The sequence below is a fragment of the Eubalaena glacialis genome, chromosome 3 (assembly GCF_028564815.1).
Source record: "Eubalaena glacialis isolate mEubGla1 chromosome 3, mEubGla1.1.hap2.+ XY, whole genome shotgun sequence".
NCBI lineage: Eukaryota > Metazoa > Chordata > Mammalia > Artiodactyla > Balaenidae > Eubalaena > Eubalaena glacialis.
The window spans coordinates 5,072,600-5,095,686 of record NC_083718.1 but is presented as its reverse complement, the minus strand read 5'-3'; the positions used below and the strand labels follow the sequence as shown (position 1 = coordinate 5,095,686).

At 36.6% G+C, this 23,087-nt stretch overlaps 1 protein-coding gene across 6 annotated transcripts in view; it reads right to left on the bottom strand.

Annotated features, from left to right (window-relative positions):
• The window catches only part of DENND1B (DENN domain containing 1B), a 248,657-nt gene that overhangs the window by 23,375 nt on the left and 202,195 nt on the right, over window positions 1-23,087 (bottom strand). For all 6 annotated transcript variants that reach the window (XM_061185274.1, XM_061185276.1, XM_061185278.1 and 3 more), the window contains 4 exons: window positions 18,347-18,387; window positions 17,551-17,619; window positions 13,337-13,393; window positions 12,381-12,488 (listed from right to left, as the gene is read on the bottom strand). In XM_061185274.1, the coding sequence (XP_061041257.1) occupies window positions 12,381-12,488; window positions 13,337-13,393; window positions 17,551-17,619; window positions 18,347-18,387 (275 nt within the window). The remainder of the gene's footprint in view (window positions 1-12,380; window positions 12,489-13,336; window positions 13,394-17,550; window positions 17,620-18,346; window positions 18,388-23,087) is intronic.

The following is a 23,087-nucleotide window of genomic DNA, read 5'->3' as shown; positions in this document are numbered from 1 at the left end:
TTAATTCATTTTGCTTTTAAATCCACTTCCATTTTGAATGCAAAAAGCAGCAAAAGAATGTCGATTCCCATCCTAACCATGACAAACATCTGGATGGTCTTAAAGAAAAATATCGTAATTTTTTCTTGAACCTATCAGAATGCTGAGTTGTAAGGCAACCAAGTAAAATGAATCTCATGGAGTTAGAAGCCCCTCCAAGGAGAGACAGGAGACAGGATCTATTTCATCCCTGGCAAAGCACACACACGGAAGAAGAGCAGCTGGAAGATAAACAGGGAAGGAGACGTGCTGAAATGCAACCAAGACCATGTGTGGACCAACAGGCCGGTCTGGAAGAGCTGGTAGACTCAGCGACAGGGGTGTTTGCACTCGCAAGCCCTTCTCCACAGGTAAAATCCTATAATTTTATTTGCCAGATCAGGCAACTCTACCACCTGGGGCTGCAGAAAAGGACTGGGGACAGACAGGAGTCTGAAAGCGCTCCCTCGGGGGTGCAGGCCTGCAGGAGACAGGCAGGAAGCCCATTGACTCCTGAAGATCACTCATTTACATACAGCAAGAGCCTGAGCTGCTGGCAGACGTCAGCAAACTCAACCCCAAGACCACGGGGGCAGGTGTAGAAGTACAAACTCTACACCCCAGGGAGGAGCCGGAGGCCCTGATAGGCACAGGATTTTACACGGATACCAAGCATAAGTCTACCACCACTAGGGAGGGGCAGGCGGCCTGCAAACTGCCCCAAAACAATCACAGGTAAAGGGAAGTTTATCCACCACGAGCAGGAAGGGAGGGATGCTGAGAAGGTCCCACACCTGAGCCACAGGGGCACATGGCCTATGAAGACCAAAGCTGGACCAGAGCACAGAAAACCCATAAGGCTAGGACCACGTAACTAGCAACAAAAATTAACTGCTGAGGGACGGCTGCAAACACCGAGAGAGACCCACTATGTAGAGGGACTGCCGACAGCTGAGGGTGAAGGCGGAACACTGAGAAAAACCTTCCGGTACCTCCAGAAGTACTGCCGTCTACACACACTTATAATAACAGCAGCCACTGCAGGTAATGATGTCAACAACAAAATCCCAACCAGTCCAACACATGATGAACTCAACCTCTTGTACTAATGGCCTCACACCATTTCTGGGTGTAAGTACTATTTAACTTACTCTCTACTGCTTTTTTACACATGGGGTCCATCACCCAAGAACTACCAGACATGAAAAGTAAGAACAAAATAAAAAGAAGGAGAATATGCATAAACAGATGGGATGACAGCAGAGAGACAGAATCTATAAAAGAGTCAAGTTGAATGATAGAATTGTAAACAAAAACATGATATAAAAGATAAAGAATTCTTTTGATGGGCTCATCAGCCATTTAAAACAGGTCAATAAAAATTATTTAAACTGGCATTCCTATACGCTAACAATGATCTAACTATCTGAAAAAGAAAGAAAGACAATCCCATTTACAACAGCATCAAAAACAATAAAGTACTTAGAAATAAATTTAACCAAGGAAGTGAATGATCTATACAACAAAAACTTTTAAGACACTGATGAAAGAAACTGAAGAAGACACAAATAAATGGAAAGATATTCTGTGTTCCTGGACACGAAGAGTTAATATTGTTAAAATGTCCATATGACCCAAAGCCAGCTACAGATGCAATGCAATTACTATGAAAATTCCAACAGCATTTTTCAAAGAAATAGGAAAAAGAATCCTAAAATTTGTATGGAACCACAGAAGACCCCAAATAACCAAATCAGTCTTGGAAAGAGCAAAGCTGAACTTCCTGGTTTCAAACTATATTACAAGGCTATCGTAATCAAAACAGTATGTTATTGGTATGAAATATACATAGATCAATGGAACAGAATCACGAGCCCAGAAATAAACCCATGCACTTATGGTCTAGTAAGATTTGACAAGGGAGTCAAGAATACGCAATGGTGAAAGGGTAGTCTATTCAATAAATGATGCTGGAAAACTGGATATTCACCTGCAAAAGAATGAAATTGCATGAATTTAACCTTACATCACTCATAAAAGTTAACTCAAAGTGGGTTAAGGACTTAAATTTAAGACCTGAAGCTGTAAAACTCATAGAATGTTAGAAAACATAGGGAAAAAGCTCCCTGTCATCAGTCTTGATAATGATTTTTTGGATATGACACCAAAAGCACAAGCAACAAAAGCAAAAATCAACAAATGGGGCTACATCAAACTAAAAAGCTTCTGCATAGCAAAAGAAATTATCAACAAAATGAAAATTTCTCCCATTCTCATGGGATGGAAGAAAATATTTGCAAATCATATATTGGATGGGGGTTAACATACAGAGTATATAAGAAACTCATACAACAGCAAAAATAATAATTATCTGATTAAAAAGTGGGCAAATGACCTGAACAGACACTTTTCCAAAGACATACAAATGACCATCAAGTACACTGAAAAGGTGCTCAACATCACTAATCATCAGGAAAACGCCAATCACAACCACAATGAGATAACACCTCACACCTGTTAGGATGGCCACCATCAAAAAGACAAGAGGGAACGATTACTGGAGAGGGTGTGGAGAAAATGAGCCTTTGTGCACTGTTGGTGGGAATGTAAATTGGTGCAGCTACTCTGGAAAACAGTATGGAGGTTCCTCAAAACACTAAAAATAGAACTACCATATGATCAGTAATTCCACTTCTGGGTAATTATCAGAAGGAAATGAAATCACTGTCTCATAGAGCTATCTGCAGCCCACGATCACTGCAGCACTTTTCACAACAGCCAAGATATGTAAACAGCCTGTGTCCAGGAATGGATAAAGAAAACGTGGTGTATGTTTATACAGAGGAATACCATTCAGCCATAGAAAGAAAGAAATCCTGCCATTTGTGACAACATGAATGAAGCTGGAGGGTATTATGCTAAGTGAAATAAGCCAGAGAGAAAAACACAAATAGTGTATGATCTCATTTACATGTGGAACCTAAAAAACGCTAAACTCAGAGAAACAGAAAGTAGATTGGTGGTTGCCAGGGGCTGGGGGGTGAGGGAAATGAGGAGACACTGGTCAAAGGGTACAAACTTGCCCTTACAAGACGAATAAGTTCAGGGACCTAATATGCAGAATGGTGACTACAGTTAACAGCACTGCGCTGTATACTTGAGAGTTGCTAATTTGCTAAGAGAGAGAGTAAGTCTTCAGTGTTCTTGCTGTAATAAGTAAGTGGTAATTATGGGGGGTGAGGGATGTGTGTTAACTAACCTGACCAGGATTAGACTCAAGTGTTAGAAAAACCATGAAGAACTTCCAGAGAAGGCTGCACACAAAGTAGTCCTATTTTGTAACTTGTTAAGATATTTATGCATCATGCTACTACTTTATGTTCTATACCAGGAAATATAATCATGGGTAACAGACATAAATCCGGTTCAAGTGATAATAAGGTTCTATAAAATACTCTCTAGTTACACATCTCTTGACGCTCCTGGCAATTTCTCTCTCTCGGGGACACTCACGCACAGCAGCAGCAGGAACACCTACAAGGACAAGACGGGCCTTTCCTTTCATCAACGCTAACACTAACCTCTGACCAACCTTAAAAGCAGTTCTTATACACGAAACAGGAAGAAAATCATCATTTCTGTACGCCAGGATGCCTGGGAGAAAATAAGAATTTGTCTAGAAAACTTGGGGACTTTTGGAATAGAGAGCCGTTGTTACTTTCACCAAAAGCCCTTAAAATAAAGATGTAACGAGAAAAAGCTCTCACAAAGTTAAACGGAACAGAAAGATCTTAGTGATGTAATTACCGATGTAAAGTATAGAATGGTAATACTCAATATATTTACTAAATGGAAAATTTAAGTACCTTTGTTTTTGTTTCAAGACTTTGTGATAAATGACATAGCCATTTGTGGCAATAAATCTGAAGAGTAAAAGTATAACATTAAAAAGGTACATTTCAACCCAAAAACATCTCATAAAATATAGAGAACATGTTCACATAAGTCTTTATCATACCCTAGGTATTGTTCATTTTAAAAATGAAGTCCCGGCCAGTTGCTGAAAGGAGTTGGTTTTGAATTATCTCTTTGAAAGAACAGTTCTTGAACAATTTTATGACAATATAAATTTCTCAAATATAAATTCTATTGTATTTCTAAAAAAAGAAAGGCAAATTTTATAATTATAAATTTTGTCTTGCGTAACCATTCTTTCAAGGAAAGAAAATATTACCTAACGGTCACTAGAGGGCACCCTTGTCATCCATAACTGGGGTGTTGGGGAGGAGGGCTGGCAGGGCACAGATGTAACAATAATCAAATTTGACATGTTGGAAATTAATATTATTTCAACAGAAACAACAGAGAAAAATAACTTTCTTTAAAACAACAACATGGTACCCATACTTTCAAATTGAACTGAAAGGATCAATTCTATAAATTAGTGGCATTAGTATAAATTAGACTAAATAGACGCTATATGAAAGAGTGGCTTTTGGACAAAGACTGCTAAACCGTGTTTTCATTTAGGCAGTACTTTCTGTGGGCATCTTTTAATAGAAACACACTTACTTAAATTATTTTTAAAAACATTTTATCATTTGAAACTCTCATACTTTAATACTTATACTTTCTGATCACTTTAATTCAGCACTTTAGCTTAATCATAATAACAGAATTCTCAATACTGAGCCAAAGTAAACAGAGTGCTAAAAATAAAAAACTAGGGTTTCTCTTTTTGTTTTGTTTCGGTTTTTTTTGGCTTACCATGATTTGGTTAAACTTATTTTTATTATTTTGTAAGATTTATATTATATTAAGTATTTTTTCCAAGTATCTGGCTCTCCTCCTTCATAAACTCATCTCTCCCCCTTCCCCAGAGGTCACAATTATTTTTCTCATTGTGGTTTCCAGTCATTTTTTTTCTTGGTCAGAAGCAGCAAGTGGCTACTTCCCTCTGTAAACCAATGACTATGCCATTTCTTTCTTGACCAATAAAGCAAAGCTATTCAATGGACTATATTTTTCAAAGATCCCAACAAGTATGTCATTTTCTGAAATCTATTCTGTCGCCTGAGAAACACTGTCCTTAATTACATTCATTTTATTCCCAGATTCCACTGAATTCCAATGAAGAAAAGTGTGTCATAAACACAATACTATAAACCACACCCTACTAGGTGTGAATATCCCATCACTTACGATGCTTAGGAACTAAGCAATTTAGAGAATCTAAATGTTTATCTTTTCTGGTAAATTTCACAGAAACAATTTCATTGGCAGTATTTTAAAATATGAGATTTATTCTGTGTAAAATGTAAACCATCTGACATCTCATATTCAAAACATGCTTACACACTGGGATTTAAGTTCCCATTCAACTGAAATGTGGCTTTCAAATGCCTTACCTGCAAGTCTCCACATGCCAAAAAAGGCATATACAACTTCTAAGCACATTTTTTAAAGATGAAATTACATTACTCATCAATTATAAAATGAGCTCATTGACACTGTGCTATATTCCAAATCCATTAGGATGATGTATAAACCAATAAATACATAAGGACTCAAAAAGATAGCCGTTTCATTTGAAGTGTACATTATCACCTTGTACTATGGGTAAAAAATGGAAAAATCACATATATCATATTTTATGTCATAAATTTTGTCCTTATTTCTTCACTCTAAAGAACTATTCATATCTCGGACTATTAGTCTGTATGTGAATGTAATTTGAAAAACAGAATAAATGGCCACTAGTTTAATAGTACCTCATCCTATTAGGAGGCATTATGGCTATTGAGCATATTTCTATTTGTAAACACTGTATTTGGGTTAAAGTCTTGACTACATTCCAAGTGAGGGTATTTGTCAGCAGTCACATACTTTATATTATAGTACAAATGCAAAAATAACCTTCCATTCATATTTTCTCATGCAGCTTTTCCATAATTAATTAGACAGGTTGAAAATAAACCTGAGTGGATTGCTACTCGTCCCAGACATGCAATAGTTAAGAGTGATACGTGTGCCAGGGTTTTAATGGGGCTTAACAACAAAAAGCTTCAATCCTCCACTTTCACTCGATTTTGCTGCGGTGGTTTTGCTTGCTCAGGGCCATCCATCTGTTAAGGTTGACTTGTAATACAGCGACACTCTTGCTCGCCATTCACTGGTCTAGTTGTGTGTGTGTGAGCCTGTGAGAAACACAGACACACAGACAGCACACATTACGATTACCAGAGTAAGTTAAGAAAGGCTATTATTAAATATGGAGCAGTATCTTAGGTTCATATAAATTTTGCCTATTATTTAAAGTTATTTCTCATTCTTAGAAAGTTTCAATAAATTTTTACACGCAAATATTTTAAAACATAATTTTAAATGACAGACTTAGTCTAGACATTGCTCACTGAGTCTACAGTGTTTTGTTCTAAAATAAAATGGATGAAAGAAGGTAAGTATGTAGTCAAGATGAAAACGGTTCTGCACCATGGCCAGTGGCGGTATTCTCCCTGGACCCAACTGGCCCTATTTTCAATAAAACCAGAGGAGGAACCTTTCCCTGGAGTCCTGTTAGGCTGGGGCTGCTGCTGGAACTGTCATCTTCACACAAAAGGGAAAAGGGTTGGGTTTTACAAATGTGAAGCCTAATTGGAAGATCTTCATGGCTATACCCCTGACATTTATTTAAGCCTCATCAACAAAATGGGAAATAACCATACTAATTAGCAGACCAATACAGAAATTACCATTTGTTGCGAGTAGATATAGATTCACAATCCATTTCAAAAATAAGCTAAGTAATGGAAGCTTAAAACACCACACATTTTAATTTTCTTTTCTACAGTACCCAGATTATAAAATTTTTTTTTTACTTTAAAATACACTCTTGGAATTTAAATTACCAAAGTCTCATTTTTCTCTTTCGAAAAATGGATGAAGATAAAGTGTTTCATTTACACAAATCTAGTTGGAAAACTGGAAATGTAAAGTTCTTTTTATATAGCCAAAATTGACTTTTCAAATGGATAAGCAAACAGGTTAGGAATGGGATTAGTCAAGTCCACATTCTTTATTTAGATAATCTGACAATAAAATGGCATACTTAAGGTCTTATAAACTTATAAACCAAGAGATTTCTTGATTAAAAACAAAAAGTTGTATATTTCTTTCCAAATCATAAACTGAGATCTAAAGGTATCCCTACTTAGAATGAAGACAGATAATTTTAGGGTCCCCAATGCTTCAGTGACTACAGGATTGTTAGTGACTCTGGAAAGAGAGAACAGAGAAGAAGGTCAGATGGTGCCACTGCTATAAAAGACCTGAAGCTCAAGATATGTGTTTATGTATAAATGGACAGCGGCCAACTACTTAGTGCCTACTGTGTGGCAGGTGTTTTACATACATGATCTATAATGCCTACAGCATCCTCGGAAGATGACATGTACTGTTCCTACCATTTCACAAATGCAGAAATTAAGGCTTAGAGATGGTGTGTTTGGCTTCATGCTAGATGCCAGCAGCCTCCTCAAAGTCAAGACTCTCTGGCTGTAAAGTCCATACCCCTGTCTCCAACAGCCCCTCCTCCAAGAGCACCCCTCTCAATGCACAGCATGAGAGCAGTGGCCAGGGACTTGTGTTCCAGAATCAGTCTGTCTGCTTTTCAATCCCTACTCTGCTATTTATTACTGTAGAACTTTGGCCACATTTCTTAATCCCTCTACTCCCCCATTTCTAAATCTGAAAAATGGGGGTAACAGTTCCCACTCTGCTTGGATTGTTGGGAGTTTTAAATTAATCCTGTAGTACACACAAACACACACAGACAGCCTGTTAATCAAGGAACTGTCTCTTTTCCTTGTGTTTTCCAAGGCTGCTCCAGTGCACTTTAATGTTATCTCAACTCTGTAACAACTGAAAATAGTAGTAAGAACATCAAAATTATCTGGATCACCAAATCCCATAGGTATCTACAGAATCTTGCTTTCAGGTAACTGAATTTACCACCCAGAAAGTCTTTTAAGAGAACCTGGTCACGTGAACAATCAAATATAAGACGCGGCCCAGGACATGGTTCCTTCCGGAGAAGCCGGTACCGACACGAGAGAGATGCTATAGAACGAAGGAAAGAGTGTATTCTAGGCTTATTTCTGCTTGTAACCTTTGCATCTTTTTAAGCAGTTCAACACTCAAGTGAAAGCTGAGGTCACAGCGAGGAAGCTGAGGGGTCTCTGACTAAGGCTGTGATGAGCCTGAGTGCTTCACATCATGAGACTGCATGGGAGAGACCAAATAAAGAAAACTGACCTTCCCTCTCCTGACACAGGGATCCTTGCCAGGTACATCCTCGGGACTGTGTGCAGCCAGCCCCACGTCCTGAGATGGTGATGAATCTCCTGAACAGCTTTCTGAATCTCTGTGCATTATGGATCATGGTAGCTGTGTTTTTTCATTTTGGCTGCTAAGCACGGGACGGGGCCTTAGCTTCTTACTACACTTACTTTCTCTCTGCCGTGAATCTTCTCTAAATTAAATGAATCTTAATTCTTTATTCTATGATTCTTTGTAAGATATCAATTTATTTTTGGAAATAGGTAGAATATAAACAAATAAACATCAGTGTCTCTGACGTATTTATTGATGTCTAGGTTCTTTCTTTAACCACATCCAACTATTCCCAGAATTGCTTCCATATTTAATTGAAAATCTTAATGTGCTCAGATCCTAATATTACTACAACTTGTAGAGATGGGAGTGAGAGAACACACTGATTTGGGAATCATCACAGAACAACACGCACATGGTTCTAGCATCAACTTTCTGTCTGCTCCACAGGACACTGGATCTTATTTTGATTAAATCAATGAGATTGGATTATCTCCAAAAAGTGAACCAAGGAAGCTTCTGCAATATCAGACCACAAAGAAAAGGCAGTGGGCTATGCCTGATCGCTCTTGATCTCTTTGCCCAAAGTGCAAATGTTGCATCTGAAGCTTATTTTTGCTGAGGTCCTTTTGTTTGTGTAAGTGGCTCCTCTCTCCCGTGAGAATGGAGGCCACGGCAGCCCATCAGGGCAGGCTGACCTTAAACTTATCAAGCTTCCGATTTGTGGGACAAAGATCCAGCCTCTAACCACTCAAAAATATAGATTTTTCTTTTCTTTTGCAAAGATGACTTCTTGGCAAATAGCATTATAAGGCAATTAGAAACAGCAGAAATCCTTTGAGATACTGTCACAAGCCTTAAAACCCCTACTCTGAGAACTGCTTTCCCTGCTCACACCCACCACCCTCCCATTGTCCGTGGTAACGTGGTCCTCTCCCCGCCTCTCTGGCTAGAGTAGACGGAGCCAAGGATTAATGCCCGAACCATGTGGGCTGATTACGTTCTTCCTCAAGAAACTGGATTTGGGAATTGTGGTCAATTTCTTTCTTTTCTTTAAATTTAAATTAAAAAAATTTTTTTTGGAGTAGGGTTGATTTACAATGTTGTGTTAGTTTCAGGTGGGACTGACATATACACACTACTACACGTAACATAGATAACTAATAAGGACCTACTGTGTAGCACAGGGAACTCTACTCAATACTCTGTAATGGCCTATATGGGAAAGGAATCCAAAGAAAAGAGTGGCCATATGTATATGTGGTCCATTTCTAGCAGTTGTTTGAACTGAGGGCCTGCAAGCTCAGTGAAGGGACAGAGGAGCTGAGAAAGCCAATCTACAGAATGCACAGTGAACAAACACGCAGAGAGAACAGACCAGGTGAGACAGACAGAGAAGATGGTGGGGTGGATACTCTCCCCCAACTGCTTTTCCCGTTCTCCAGTCCCAATCCTCCCAGAGGTCTATATACACTCCTGCACATGGATGCAGGAACACCTAGATCCTCATAATAAATGCCCTGCTGTTGTCGTATTTCATTTGTATGTGTTTGCTAACACTATGAAATTAAAGAAATAATTCAGATCTGGAATTAGATGACAATTTCAATTTGAATGTACCATGGTCTGCTTTTATAAATAAGCTGCTGACCACAAGTTGGCTATCATTTCAGAGCCCTATAACTTTCAGCTCAAAGAAGTAAAATTAGTATTGCAAGAAAACATGCATTCTGGCAGCTATGGGGAAAAAAAGTAAGGGTGGAAAGTAGCAAGGAAAAGAATTGCCAAAGGGCCCCAAATTTACCTCTTTGGTTAGTGTGTATGTGAATCTAAAGCTATCACATTTCAATTATAGAAAAAATACAAGCAAAAGCAAAAAATTAAATTACAATAAATACTGGGTTGCAAACAGTTGGAAATATAAACTCAAAAAATTTAGCTGTTAAAATACATATACATAGATGTATGTATCTGTTTACATAATGGGACAGATGTATACGAAGAAACATATTCTGGGTGTACACATTGCCTGAAACTCAGGTATTTATCACTCGCAAAGACTGTTATGCAGACATTATCAGCATCTGCACAATAAATCTAAATATGTTGGTTTAACAAATTCCTATATACCAAGTAGGAAAATAATAATTCTCAAAAGAATAAGCCCTACTTCTTTTAATTCTTGTTAAAGTCATGTCATGTCCACCTGAAAACCATAAAATGCTAACTAATGAATGCAGCTAACTGCACTAATGATATTACAGTAAATGACAGCCATGAAGATTCAGGGTAAGTATGTGATGAATGTAACCTATTATCCTGTAAGGTTTTCTATTACCTAACATAATTTTCTCTATCAGAAACTGTGTCTCTAGGAATTCAAAGAAAACAAACAAAAACAGAAATCAGTAATGTATTTTATAATTAAATTATCATAAAAATATTGTGCCACGTTAAAGGAAAGGGAGATTTAAAAATTTAAATATGAGGAGAGAAAAATAATTTTCCTAATTTAAAACTGACATTTAGAACAGGGATTTCTCCAATTTAAGTGTTTGCTTTTTATCTTAAAGCATCCTGCAGGTAACAAAGATTCCCACATTTCTTTCACATAAAAATCTATTTATCACGATAAATATAATCTAAGCGCTTAATCCAATATTAAGGCAGTAAACATTCTGGAGAAGTTTTTAAGATGTCAAAGCTTGAGGACAAACAGGAAATGAACATTCTAGTGATGGGAGAAAAATTAGGAAATTGATTGCAAATCCATCACTAATTTACAAGTTAATAAATGTTTTCCAGTTAATGGTGGTAGCCAGAAAAGTTTCCTACCCTTGGGGAATAATTGTTTCATTGCAACAATCCGGGTCATGCAACCAGCATTCACGACCAATACGCTGCAGTTAAGCAATACTAATGTATGAAAGCGTAAGCTAAACACATGGATAAATCACAGAGAAGGCACTGTGTACGCTAGAAAAACAGCCCCCTGAAGCAGAGATTGTTTATGTTTTTCCAAAATACCTAGAAAAGTGCCTGGCGCTTGTAATAGCTGTTGAACAACCGAACGAATGGGTCTTCCTTACAAAGGCTGAGGTTTTAGCACCGCTTCCGGGGCCCTCTCCCCATTCCTAAAGGCACAGGAAAGGCCTGCACCGAGTGTCTGCACATCCAGGGAGCTACCTGAGCACCGGAGGTGGGCTCTCGTCCAGCCCTGCCACTAACTAGTTACAAGACTTCAGGTGAGTGATGGGACCATTCGGCTACCAACTTCCTCGACTGTAAACTTTGGTGACTGTGATAAATGAAGCTTTGCAGCTGCTTCCAGGTCCATGGTTTCGTAACTATAATCCACTCGAGAATTCCTTTTAAAAGCTAGTTTTCTAAGACCACTTAAAGTTATGATCTGGCGTATGCAAATTTTGCTTCCTTAAAACCAGCAGCAACACACTTATGATGCAAAATCAGAGACACATACAGCTATGATCCTGGACCCTTTCCTACTTTAGGACAATATTTTAAGTAGCATTAGATAGAAGCAGAAGCTTTAACTATTGATAGCAAATAAAATATCTAACTTTAGAAAAAGACAGACATACATTACTTCATATTCTAATTTCTACAGATTACTTTAGCAGTCAAATCCCCACGTATGAGTTTCATCTTACTTTTGTAGTAAAGGAAGCCATCAATAAGCTACCCCTGCTTCCGGGCAACCACACACTGCCCTGTCTCTCTCCGCTCACCAGGAGGACGTGACCCAGTGACGTGTGTACAGACTGGGACCTGGACCCTGGGCTCCCAGGCCCCTCTTACCGGCCCGGACGCCACCTACTCACCTCCTTGACCGTCAACGCAGGGTTTCTCACCATATGACAAAAAAATCAATGGGTTCCAAATTTTCCTGAAGAATTGATTGGAATTGCATGACTTTAGAATCTGGGAGATGGGAGGGTAAACAACCTCACCTGGGCAAGCTTACGCCTTGCTAGGTTTCTTCTCTTTTCACTGTGTAACGTGTAGACGGGCGTATATTGTACAGAACCAGAACAAGTCCCATAATCATCCTCATTTTCCTACACGTGAAGAAGCATACAAGTGGTTATTCTAAAATACTCATTTTATTACTAAACTTTTTTGCTTAATAGATAAAGTATCCGATACAGATGCAAATAACAAAATAACACTTGGGGTATAAGTTTAAAAAAACCTATTTAGGAAGAAAATGCATTTTTCTATATTATGAATTAATAAATTCCAAAATAATCTGACTCTTTTGAACAATTTCAATAAAATTTATATGAAGATCGCCCACTCTCCATTACTACAATGAAAGTTTTAAGTAGTCTCTTCCCTCCAGAGGCAGAAATTCAAAACACAACAACTGATAAAATCTGCAAAGATATTATATGTAATCAAATCAAACACACATATACATAAACGCAACTATTCACATATATGCAATATTCACAGATTCAAATACACCTTTGTAAATTAAGAACATTCTTCAATTTAAAGTAGCTACTATTGGAAAGATCCTATAAAGCCAAACGATGGCATTCCTGCCTTAATTCTGCACCAAAGATCATCTTTAAAAAAAAAAAAAAATTCTCAGCTTGAAGCAAGAATTTCAATTGTGATATCAAGGCAATCAGCTTTATGAAAACATACATCCGGTTAAAGCATCTTTGAAGATCTCGGTAGCTCTGTGATAAAATATGCAGACAATAAAGAGATTATTCAGGGGGTGCATATAGAATGGCAGATAGTTGCCAGAGGGCTTGTTAGGAAAAATACATTCTTGAACAAAGGGCTAAGCATATTTCAAAAGTCATTAAAAACATAAATCTCGTGTGATTTGTAAGGCATAAGCTTCAAACTAACGCAAGAATCAAGGTAGAATGAAAAGCAGCACAGGACGTACCTTGTGTCTCAGCTTACTCTTCACTTCCTTTATTCCCTGCTTTGCATGATTCTTCGCCTAGAAAATGATAACACCAGTGTCTGGCTCAGCATGCTTCCGTTACATTTAAGGAATAAGCACATGAGATCCCATTTAATGAAAATTACTAAGTCTTCATATTATATAGAGAAAGAAGAAATTATAATCTAAAGCTCTATTTTCAGGGACGCATACCACCCACTATTACACCTAAATGAGGTGGTGAAAGCATGATTAGTCTCTGTTTGCATAGGAATCATACAAAGGCTAGCAGTTAGCCTATTCCGCCTCCTAAATTATTAAAAAGCACAAGAGGCCACCAGATGACTACCACCCAGCCATAATCTGAAACTTTGACAAATGGGCAAGGAAAAGAGAAAGCACATCACAGCAGCAGGTTATTTGGGCAAATGTCCGGACTTTAAGAAACTCAGGCAACTTTTCAAAGTGCTTTTATAGGCAGACACGAGTCTTGTTGTGTCTATGTCATATACAGTTTTCCTGGAAAAAATTACAAATTATTTAACAATTTAAAGGCTCTGTTCATGTTCCAGGGGAACCTGGCTCCAGCATCGGAGGCCGTGAGGTCCCGCTGTGGTTCCCGTGTGGCGTGAGTGAACTGAAGACCACGGGGGACTCTCAGAAAAGCTCAATTCCCACTGGAAATTCCCACCCACAGAAGAAGTGAAAAGAAATTCACATTTATTTTGCGTTTCCTCGGCATTTGTGCGCTGGGTACCGAGCCTGCTTTACCTCATTTAATCATCACAACGCTATGGAGTTAGTACTATTATTATTACACTTTACAAATAAGGTAAGTGACTCAGAGGGTATAAGCCTCCACAGCCTAGATTCAAATCCAGGTCCAAGTCCAACTTCTTCCCATCTTCTTCCCAAGAAGAAGGAGAAACTAAGGTTTTTAAAATACATCCACTGAATCTAAGCCTCACGAAAGAAAAGGCACTGTGAGCCTTATTCTACAGACTCAGGTCATGCAGAAGAAGCCAAGTTACTTCCAGGAAGGGCCTTCCCAAGTTCCCGGAGGGGAAGAGGGACCTGTTAATATCCGAAGTACTCAGCAAGCATCTGGCATATAGTAAGTGCTCAAGAAATGTTCTGAACTGAACAGTTATTTCGTTATTGTAAATGAGGCAAAACCAAAACATATGAGACACAGCAAAAGATAATCTAAAAAGCCACATAACACCAAATTATATTTCCATGGTTCTTTAGAATCAATAGAGCATTTTCACATGCATTATTTTAGTGGTAAAGCCACGGAATCTATTTCAAGGGTCCTATATTAATGCCTACATTCCCGTTAGGTAAAAATGCATAATTACCCCCCTCAAAAATGTTCCTGTTCTAATCTCCTCAAATTTGCACCTATCTTTACTCACATTTGGACTATATTCTAGTTTATCTAAATATCCTCTATTCTTTCAAAACCCACCTGATTCACACTCATCGTTCAGATGCTTCTAATGCACAGAGTTGAGTGAGGTGTCCGTCATGGTCTGCAATCCTTGTGCTGACTCACTCACACGCCTGCTGCCCACCTCCCCCTCACTGACCTCTTTCAGACCCTCCGGAAGGTGGGGTTCAGGATCTCTCTATCCTTTTCAATTTATCAAGTGGAAACTTATCAATGAACAAGTATTCTCTGCAGAAAAGCACCCAGCAAATATGGCTTTGGCTAATAATTTAAAATGCAAAGACCTAACAAGAAAGTTGACTCCAAAAATCTTTTAGCCAAATCAAATATGTATGCACTTTGCTGTTATTTTTAGAGGTATAAGAAGATATGTATGTCAACTCGAGTTTTCTTCATGGCTCCTTATTAGCATGGAAAAACATAAGATAGAAAAATGTTCTAAGCATAGAAGAGAGTTCTAAGTATAGGACAAAATCATTATTTCCTTCAATGAACCCATGTTCGGTACCTCTGTAGTGCGTCCAAAGCATCGAGAGTCACAGCAATACAAATACAGATACAGATACAAAAGCAGGGACAGCTCCTCTCCTACTCACAGTGCCTGTCTGGCTCCAATAACAGGATCTAGTACATGATCCAGTACAAAGCCTAGATCATGACAGTGATTTGCTGAATGAATAAAACAGTTAAAAACATGGTTCCCAGGGTTTTTAAAAATGTATTATCTACAGAACTTCAGGGTAAATAAATCCTGTTATACCATACAAGAGAAATTGGGAATTTTGTTCATAGCAATCTGTGGTCAAAGGAGGAATTTCAGAGTTCATATTTCAGAATATGCGCAGTCTAGAAAGAAGAGTTTTAGGTACAACCATGAAGGTCACAGATTGACTTATCTGCTTGCCCCAAACCTCTTGATTCATGTTCAACCTGATCACAAAACAAATGCTACAAGTGATTAAGTATATTCTAATTTGCCTGAAATTAACTTAGGGAATAATCTTCCAAAGAGCAAAATTTTAAATTTGGAAATATTTTACTGTTCTGCTGAGCAGGGTTCAAAATAAAATACTGATTAGAAGGATAAAAATTTAAATAACAAATGGGGTTTTGAATATGTTTATCTCTGTGCTTTTACAGAAGATACGAGTGAAATTAAGGAGAAGAACACATATTTAGCAAAACAATAAAATATAACCTCTCCAAGCCTGAAGGAAAATGTTGAGCATTCTCTCAGGAATCAAAATGAAGGGTACTTGACTGTGACACCTTTTTAGAATCTTAAATGTGGAAAACGAGGCTCAACATTAGTTCGATTTTTTTAACATGGCAGCTATGTGCTATTTCATTGTGAAAAATTAACATCTCTTCAAAAACTGCATATAGATCAAACCACCAGTATTAATTAGAGTGAGAAGGTGATCTACGCAGAGAGCTTTCCTAGCAAGGCTTTGAACAAAGGCAGAGGCTGACACTTCCAAGACAAAACGTCACCTCTTCTTACTTTTACTTCCTGATAAGGCTTCATATAGTTCAGAGATTTGGTTCCGTATCTTTGAATCCACTCTGTAGATTAGCCTCGCTACTATAAAACATAACCTTTGAAACAGATTTTTTTAAACAGAAATGGTGGCTACATATATATCAAAATTGTAAGTTAAGGAAAGAACATAAGTTCTAAACTTATCAAAACATATTATTCTATCATTAATTCAATCACATCGATTCATTACTGAGAAAGCATGTGAAGATAAATTCTTATAAAATCAATACTAATGCCCGGAATATTTTTAGAAATACAGAATATATATATGACCTATTGAATTTTAAAAGAAACCTTTACTGAGTACCAACCCACCAGCTCCTACTAATCTCCTATATAGATAACAGATGCACAGACACAACAAGTGTTGAAGCAGAGGTCTGTCCACAGGTCCTGTGGAAGCACAGAAGGGCTATATATATAAACTCTTTTTGTGTGGGGCTGGGACTTTTTTTTTTGAGGGGAACTAATGTCTAAACTAAACTACGTCTATAGGATGAATTTAGTAGGTGGATAGAAGCCAAGAAAAGGATGTCCCAAAAGCAGCAGGAACGGCTTGTAAAGAATAAAGAGGCAGAAGAGAATGCCCTGCATTCACAAAATGAACAGGAGCTCAGGGTCTGGAAACACCAAGGCTGGGGGATTCGGGGAAATGAAACAGGATGCAGGAGGGGCCGGGCCCTGAAGGGTCTCAGTTATCACAGTAAAGAGATTTTTATTTTGTTAATTATTTATTTATTGTGGTTGCTACTGGTATCATCATTATTATTTTACTACAAGCCATGGGGTATCACTGAAGAATGCTAATTTTGGAGAGTCAAAGTATCTTTGAGGGAAGAGAACTTGCCATATTTTTAAAAATTTTTTTCTACTTAAGCCTCAAGTGCACAATGAGAATTTAAAATATGTTGTTAAATGAAAGAATCAAATCTTTAAAAATGGCTCTTCATCATGGACTGTTTCGATTTGAGGGCACAATTTTGCTGATAGCTTTGAAATAAAATGAAGAACCGTTTTTAGATTATACAAAGGAAATATCCTGTCTGGACAATGATACAATTTTAATAATTGAGTTTGCTTCAGTCAATATTAACTCTAAATTTTTTTAAAAGCTTATTTAAAGGAAAATAGAAAAGACTTTGGATTTACATGTTTATCATCTAGGACAATGTTATAAAATTTTACCAGTAGAACTTTTAAACACCGAAGAGAACTTACAAATTTATATGCTGTTCGCACAGCAGGGGTTGCTTTGGTCATTGCTGTGTTGAGTAGTGCGCCTCCTTTCTGCAAAGGAAAAACAGAAACACAGTCCTAAAAATTTTTGGCCAGATTGTCCTGAAAACAAAGCATTATTAATAGTACAGAAAAAGAGCTTTACTCACAGCTTAAAGAAAGACCTACAAAATTATTTCATTTTGAATGTTTTCAAGCTTTTATATACGCTACAGTAATTTCACACAAAATGTAAACATTCTACTCCGTTCTTTTAATTGGCATAATAAAATCCCTTCATCTTTGCAGTTTAGGCAGACTTGGGCAATATGACCAGTATATATTTAAAGTTTAATAAAAAAGAAATACAATCATCTGTTTCTCTGTTTAGTAATAAAGTCTCAATCTGTGACAGAGAGTTTTATATTTTAAATAATCATATTTAAATATGCACAAAAATAAGCACATTACCAGAAATAATAAAACTCCCATCAAATCCTACCACTCCGCCTAACTCCTTCTTCTGGAATATATTATAAGGTGACAGTAAAATCTTGCTTTTCAAATCAAGCCATTTATTTTGAAAACGGAAAGACAAAAGCTTTCTATTTTAAAATTTTCTTTATAAGTAGCAACACACCATAAGCATAAAATAAAAATATTTAAAGTGTGAGAAAATATAGAAACATTTCGAATATTGCCAATAAACAGCATAAACATAAACAGTATACTTGAACTGAACATTTTCCCATGTAAGAGTGAAAGAAAAAAAAAAGAAACTGTGACGGTTTATTATTACCTTGACTGTATGCACCCATTGCTGATACGACCTCGAGTTCCCTGAAATATATAAAAATAAGATGTCAGGAATATCTGATCAAAAATGAATCCATAAACCAAAATTCATCAAGAACTAGTATTTCCAGGATTTTAGTAGGCAAATTTTATTTATCTGCAATATTGTAAAAGAAGCAATTCACCATAAGAACTAATAAATGCTCTAATTCTTAGGAAAATAATAACTAGCATTTTTAAGACTACTTTTTCTTTACTCATATATGAAGATAACATGTTAAGGTATTCTATCTTCTTTCATTTTAACACTACTTTCAGAGGGAAAAAAATAACCTCTCTTTCGAAATCCAAAATTCCTACATCTTTTAAACTGATCTTTTTAATATTTATGTCTAGGTTGTTTTGTAAAAGTTTGGCTCTTTTATACAATTAGGTTCATTTAAAACAATATTTAAAGTGTATAAGGAAAGGAAAAAACTAGAAGGAAATTTAGAAATGCAAAGATCCTTGAGGACCAAAAAGATTCCTCTATGGTTGTTAGACATTAGTATTAATTGATAGCAAATTTTACTTTGAGGCAATTAACCTGCAGTAATGTTCTGAAAATACTCTCTAGTTGTAAATCCAAATCTGAAAGACACTACCCAAGGAAATATGGTAGTACCTCCTCATGGTTCTCAGAAAGTTCAAATGCTGACACAACCAGTCCTAGTAACACTAGTAATCATATATTTGGCTCCAAATATGATAATTAATTTAATCAATAAGATGATATAAGAAGGCAAAAAAAAAAAAAGAAAGCCACACAACTAAAGTACTGTTTTATATCAGCTGACTTTAGTTAGATTTCATCTACCCTCCTGGTTGTTTAAATGCTTAAGTACTCCCACAAGAAAAAAACAAAGGTTACTCAGAGACTGACTACCCAGTACAAAGGATCCCTAAAGCAGATTGTGTTCTCCTCCTGTGTGTAGCTGTGGCTTTTTAACAAATGCATCACCTTGCTGTTATAACACAGAGGCAGAATGATCCTTAGCCCAAGAACTTCTTTCTAGCTGTTACCTTTGCATCCCTAATCAACATCAGGCAAAAAATTTCCAGCTCTGGATTCACTCCTATACTTAAAAATCTCTCCCTAATTTCAAAGAAATATCAAGAAACAACCCCTATTCTGAAAAACATCTCTTACTACTCAGCACTGCACTGTACCTTTTCTGGAAGAAGAAATATGAGGAAAATAATATTTTTCTAATCTTATGAAATGACTATAGCAAAATGCATCTACCTAAAATAGCCTATGCATTGCTTAAAGGGCATGAGTTTCAGATAGTATACAGCCTGACCAAAATTTTTAAATTTTTATTTCCCTTGTAAAATGATGAAAAAAAATCCAAGTTATTCTATTAATTTATTTCTCAAGGAGATCTTATTAACAAAAAATAAACAGTATGTCTTTATCCAGATTATTCATATGCTTTTACTTCTCTATTAAAAATTCTCATCAGTTCATATACTTTTTAATTCTCTACTAAAAATGGTTGTGTGGAAATCACGTATTTAAAACTTGGTTGTTATTCATAGTATTCTGGAAAGTCTTTTAATTCATTCCCCAAAATGAATTTAAGAAAGTGGAAAGAGAAACACCAACTACTATATGATAACTATTTAGCATTCTGGAACACCTGTCGTTCCAGAAAACATATTTTTTAAACCTCTGAACCACAAAGAAAGTAACTATCATAAAACTTCAGAGCAGTTACAGAAAGGTCAGCTCTTGGAGAAAGCTGTGAGGAATAAAAATAGCTCATACGTGTTCAGCTCTTTACAGGTTGCAAAATGTTTTTGTCTGCGTTATATGACTTGAGTTGCATCTTTCTACTGTAAAGTAGGCCAAGCACGTGGTGCCACAGGCAGAGCAGCTGGATGGGAAGGAAGTGGGCTTTGCAGTCCAGTGGGTCTGTGGGTCAGGCAACTCTGCCCTTGTGAACCGTGCCACTGGGACTAGGTCTGTAACGTGGCTGCTGCAACGTGTAGCATGTGACAGCACACCAACAACCTAGTTATTCTGACAAATAACTTGCCAAATGAGGAAACTGAGGTTCTGAGGTGATTATCTGCCCAAGTTCACAAAGATCGCAATTGAGAAAGAATAAGAATCTAGGTATTTTAATTCTTGGCTCATTAGTCCTTCAACTTTTAAGATTGCTAAATAAAATATGAGAAGAGTTAAGTTCTATTGAGATTTCCTCTGTATGACTTCAAAGCGATTATATTAGAAAGGAAAGGGGGCTGCTCAAAGCTGATACCTAGAGGAGAAACAGCTGATAGTAAGAACCACCTGTAATAATAATGTGGAATCATGTGGTATAGGGACAAACAGGAAGTCCCTAAGTAAACAGCTTAAGATAATAGGAAAACATGTAGTACAATTTAGATAGATTCCTGGTAAAAAAATTTTTAAAGGCTAATTGTCTCTTTCAACTCTAGTGCTTTTAAGTCTGAAAGCTCCTATTTCCACAAAATTTATGAGACAAGCACATTATTCTCTGATGATGTGTGTTTTTTTAAAAAGGCTGTTTTTCTTCTCAAAAAATAAATCTAAATGCAAAAAAAAAAACCCAACAACCCTCAGTCTTTCTTTTAAAGTAACTGGATTATGGAAATAATAAGCATTATTGAGGAAATTCTTAACATTGTACTTGTTAATCAAACAAGTGATTTACTTACATTCAAGGACAAAATATCTTTCTCATTTGTGCAAAGACTTTCTCTTCAAATATATTTGCTTAAGTTCCAGTAACCTGCAGTCACTTACCAAAAAATGTAAATTGGTCTAAATTGTTCAGTGAGGCCAGAAAAATGCCACTAAAACTAATGATTACCTACCACCCCTTCAAATTTCTTTGGTAACCAGTCAGTAAAAAAAGAAATAGGATTAAATAAATACAAGACTGATCAGATTATGCTGGGAAACTAATGAAGAAACCAACACTATTAATGGAGAGTAACCACACACTTCTATGTAAAATCAATCTGAAAATGTGTCTCCTTTTTAAAGTTCAGAAAACTGGATGTGGATTTTTAATAACTAGTCTTATTTTAAATGAAAAAAAAATAGAGGTACAAACTACTAGGTATATTGTAAAATAAACAAAATACTAGGATGTAATGTACAGCACAGCATAATATACAGCCAATATCTAATAATAACTTTAAATGGAGCATAATCTAGAAAAATACCGAATCACTATGTTATATACCTGAAACTGATATAACATTGTAACTCAATTTAAAAAAATTATGGGGAAAAAAAACATGTTCTTAACTACTCACACAGACCGATATTTGTGTTTATCAATCATCCTTTGTCCTATTCGTGGTCTCTTTGATGACCTTTTAACCTCTATGATATTCTTCCCTCTACACATTTTCTGATATTCTCTTTACTTCCCTCTTAGGATAAGGTTGAATGTTCTACAAGTCTCCCGTGAAAGGGATCAGGAGTAACATGGATTTCCTTAACAGTTCTGACCACAGGGATTCACAGGACAGAGAAGCGTTTTGGAAAATCCACACCCATTCACAGCTGTTAACCACAGTTCTAGACCCAATGTGAATCTAGATGTTCTACATGTGATGTGCTGCACAATAGCCACAGTAATTACACAGCTCCACTATACTCATATTCATTTTATCATAACCATGCATATTAGCAACAAAAATAGTATATAAACTGCCACTGTAATGGAATAGAAAGAGGAGAAATGAGATGCTTGTCTAAAATCTCTCAGTTATTTTGGCTTAAAGGAACATATGATTTTTTCTTTAGCTTCAGTGAATGTTGATTTCTCCTACAGTGATCTTTCTGAAGGTTTTATATATTAAAAAATCTTCAAAGGATATTCAAAAGAGACAGGAATTTTGCTTTTATCCATCAGAGCAGAGAAGGCTTGAGTACCGCTCTTGTTTACTGAAGGTCTTCTAATTGAGAAGATCTCTTATCATAAGAAGGCAACAGATCACAGTTATTAAAGCAGGAGCTCTGAAGCCAGGCGGTCACGTGTGACCTTGGGCAAATTATCGAGGTGGGTACCCTCATAAAAATAAGGCTACACCAAAACAAACAAACAAACAAAAAAACCAACCTACTCAACGTCCCTCACAGGGTGCTGTGAGGGTTAAGTGAGATAATGCTTGGAGAGCTCTTACAAGAGCTTCTACCACATACTAACATTCAATAAGTATGAACATTTATCATAATTTTTACTGTAACTATGAGACAAACGAGAAAGTTATAACAGTTTACTTTTCGAACACCAGTTCGGTATCTCAGACCTATTCTTTCTCACAAATGTAGTCCAGATGACGAATGTTTGGAGCAGACTTCTATTTTTGGAACTATTTTTGGAACTATACATATACATATATCTCATTAGTAAGAACAATGCTAATTTTTAAAAGATTATTCGTCTTTTTATTTCAAATTCTAATGATTTTGCTTTATTTTCTTCTAAGAAGAATCTCTATGTATCTCTAAGATAATAACCTAAAATATAATAATTAAAAGAATAACACTTGACAGCCAGGCATCATTTTCTAATGTACTTTCTTGCTGTACCTACTGAAATGAATACTTGTTAAATGATGCTTTCCTTTTGGATCAGTATTGGCTCCTTAAAGTAAAATAAGAGTTCAAAACCTTTTTCATTTTAAGAAGGAACAACAAAGTGGTTGGCATTAAGTTG